Source organism: Onychomys torridus, chromosome 10 (genome assembly GCF_903995425.1).
Source record: "Onychomys torridus chromosome 10, mOncTor1.1, whole genome shotgun sequence".
Classification (NCBI taxonomy): domain Eukaryota; kingdom Metazoa; phylum Chordata; class Mammalia; order Rodentia; family Cricetidae; genus Onychomys; species Onychomys torridus.
The window spans coordinates 84331041-84333827 of record NC_050452.1 but is presented as its reverse complement, the minus strand read 5'-3'; the positions used below and the strand labels follow the sequence as shown (position 1 = coordinate 84333827).

The 2787-nt window shown below is 44.1% G+C and overlaps 1 protein-coding gene across 1 annotated transcript in view; it reads right to left on the bottom strand.

Annotated features, from left to right (window-relative positions):
* Positions 1-667: 667 nt before the first annotated feature.
* The window catches only part of Ppef2 (protein phosphatase with EF-hand domain 2), a 31588-nt gene continuing 29468 nt past the window's right edge, over positions 668-2787 (bottom strand). The window contains exons 15-16 of the mRNA XM_036201461.1: positions 2238-2325; positions 668-1099 (exon numbers count right to left, since the gene is read on the bottom strand). Coding sequence (XP_036057354.1) covers positions 846-1099; positions 2238-2325 — 342 coding nt within the window. The 3' untranslated portion in view covers positions 668-845. The remainder of the gene's footprint in view (positions 1100-2237; positions 2326-2787) is intronic.

The window sequence follows — 2787 nt, the reverse complement described above, 5'->3', positions numbered from 1 at the left end:
GTGCTTGGATTAAAGGCGTGTGCCACCACCGCCCGGCTAAGGGCAGAATTCTAACAATAGACAATTGGTTCTCTTTTCCTGAAGAACCCGTACTAATACAGTATCTTTGCCAAAGTAATCCCATTCCTGAGTTTTGTATCCTAAGAAAACATATCATTCAAAAATATTTTTGACAAACAAATTAGCCATGGTAGTATTAAAAAAACAAAACAAAACAAAACAAAACTAAGCAAGGTATCTGTGTACTAGATGGGAACCAAAGGGATTATAGTACATTAATTTAAAAGAAGATTATACAACAATTAATGATAGCTGTGAAGATTATACAGCAGCATGGGAAAGTATGTACTACTAAATGTAATTATTTAAAAATGAGAACATAAAATCAGAGAAACTATATAACCATATAAAGAGAAAGTACATAATGAAAAAGAGTATGTTTGTGTCATAGGATTATATACACACTTAAAAAAGACTTTCTCTCATCAACTTGACATTTTAAAACAATAAATAACAGTAAGAGTGTTGAATTATTAGTGATAAATAGGGTAGATTTTAGAATTTAAACACACCTCCCCAAAGTTTCTACTTTGTAAAGATTCTGAGATGAGGTCGGGATACTTATCTGTTCACACCACATACACACACACACACACACACACACACACACACACACACACACACACACACACCATGTCTAGCACACCCACCAGCAAATGGACAGGTGATTCTGGATTCCAGTGCCTGCTGGTGGGTAATTCTCAGCCTAAAGCCCCCAAGTCCATGTGGAGTCATAAGCTTGCCACTGCCGATAGGCACCGTAGGTGATAAGGACCAAGCTGTCCTCAGTGCAGACCTGGACTGCTTCGACCACTCTCCTCAGTGTCTATGGACTGTAGGCAAGCAGGGGCATGGCCCTCAGAGCAGGACTGCTCCACGAGGCGGAAGGCCTCCAGGAACTCATTGATGTCGATGTGGCCATCCTTGTTGAAGTCGATGCTTCTGGCGAGGTCACAGATGTTGTCATCTGTGATGTCGATGTTCATATGGGAGCTGAAGAGCTTCCAAGTCTGTCTGAACTCATCCAGGGAGATGAATCCTTAGGAGAGGGGAGGAGTCAGTGAGCCCATAGAGTTTTTAGTGCTTACGGAAAAACCTGTTCCCCGACTAGTAGGTAGACACAGACCCCAAGGCTGAGGGTAAAGTATGAACTCCCAAGAGGACCACAGAAAAGCACAGATCATGAGTGCTTTTCATCTGGGAGCAACTGTGTTCCCTGGGAGAGAGGACCATTCAGCCATGTTGGAGACATTTTTCACAGTCATAGCAAACATTGAGTCGGGTGCTATGGGCGCCTAGTGGATAATAGTCAGGGATGCTGCTCAACACCATACAATGCACAAAATGAACCCCTCATAATACATGATCCTGCCCAAATGTCCATAGAGGATGTCTTATGCTAACTCACCCCAGACATATGCTTATTTATACTGCTTACAAATGTGTTTAAGCTGGGCACACTTGTCCCTGCTGCTTGGGATATGAAGGTGTAAGGTTTACTGGAGCCCAGAACTTAGACACCAGCCTGGATAGTGTGCTGAGACCTCACCTCAAAAGCCAAACAGGTCACAACATAGCAAGAGCCCTTGGATCCATGCCTGGGCAGTCGGGTGGAGTTTATTTTCAGTTTGGTTTTCTGCAGTTCTGGAAGTTGAACCCAGGCAGGGCCTCTCGAATGCTGGCAAGGGCTTTCCCACTACACTTCATCCTAGGCTCACGTTCACTCAACTTTTTGCATTGTAGTGTCTCTGCTCACACACGTACACATGCTTTACATGCTCATGTCCATGTGAGCCACAGCCTGCACGCGAAGGTCAGAGGGCAACTTTTAGGAGTTCTGTCCTCTCCTTCCACCGTGGTGTCTGGGGATTGCCAGGCTGTGTGGCGAGCGCTTCTCTTACCCACCAAGCCATCTCACTGGACTTCAATTGATTTTTTTTTTTTTTAAACAAAGATTCCAAGATTACCTGATGCTGCTGCAATGCAGGACGACTAAAGAGGGTGAGGCGAGAAGGTGGCTTGAGCCTGGTAGTTTACAACCAGGCTAGAAAACACAGGAAGAGGCCATCTCAACTAGATAATAAATGCCCCCAAGACCATCTGATGTAAAGAGTAGTTTCTCCACAGTGCTGGGGACAACTCAGCAGCTGCAGTAACAGGGAATCTCACTGCTCTACCTGAATGATCACTGTCTATGATCCTAAAAATTGTCTCCAAGTCGGACCGGTTTCGATAGAGTTTTTCCAGAAGACTCGACTGTATGTTCTATAAGAAAACAAACAACAAACACCTTTTTAAATGTTCCAATGTGTAGTTAACACACCATGAACTCTGACAATTATACATTCTTGAAAAAGACCGAAGCTACTTTATCATTATCCCACCTCACTAGAGTGAAGTAGGAACGTCATTCATGTACAAACAGTCTAAATCGACTGTGGTGGATGGTTGCACGTATTTGCGAATGTAGTCATCCCATCCCATCCAGAGGCTTAACCATGGATGGAAATGGTGTCAGTCCTGGACATGTACAGACATTCCCCATCATTACTTCCTCTACAGTCCGGTATTCCAGATTCTTACATAGCATTTCCATTGCATTAGGTGTTATAAGTCACCTAGAGATCAAAGTCTGCTGGAGGAGGTGCACAGCCATGCTCTTTTACAGAAGGGATCTGAGCATCCACAGCCCCGTGAGCATCCTCCTCACGGCAGATAACAAGGGAC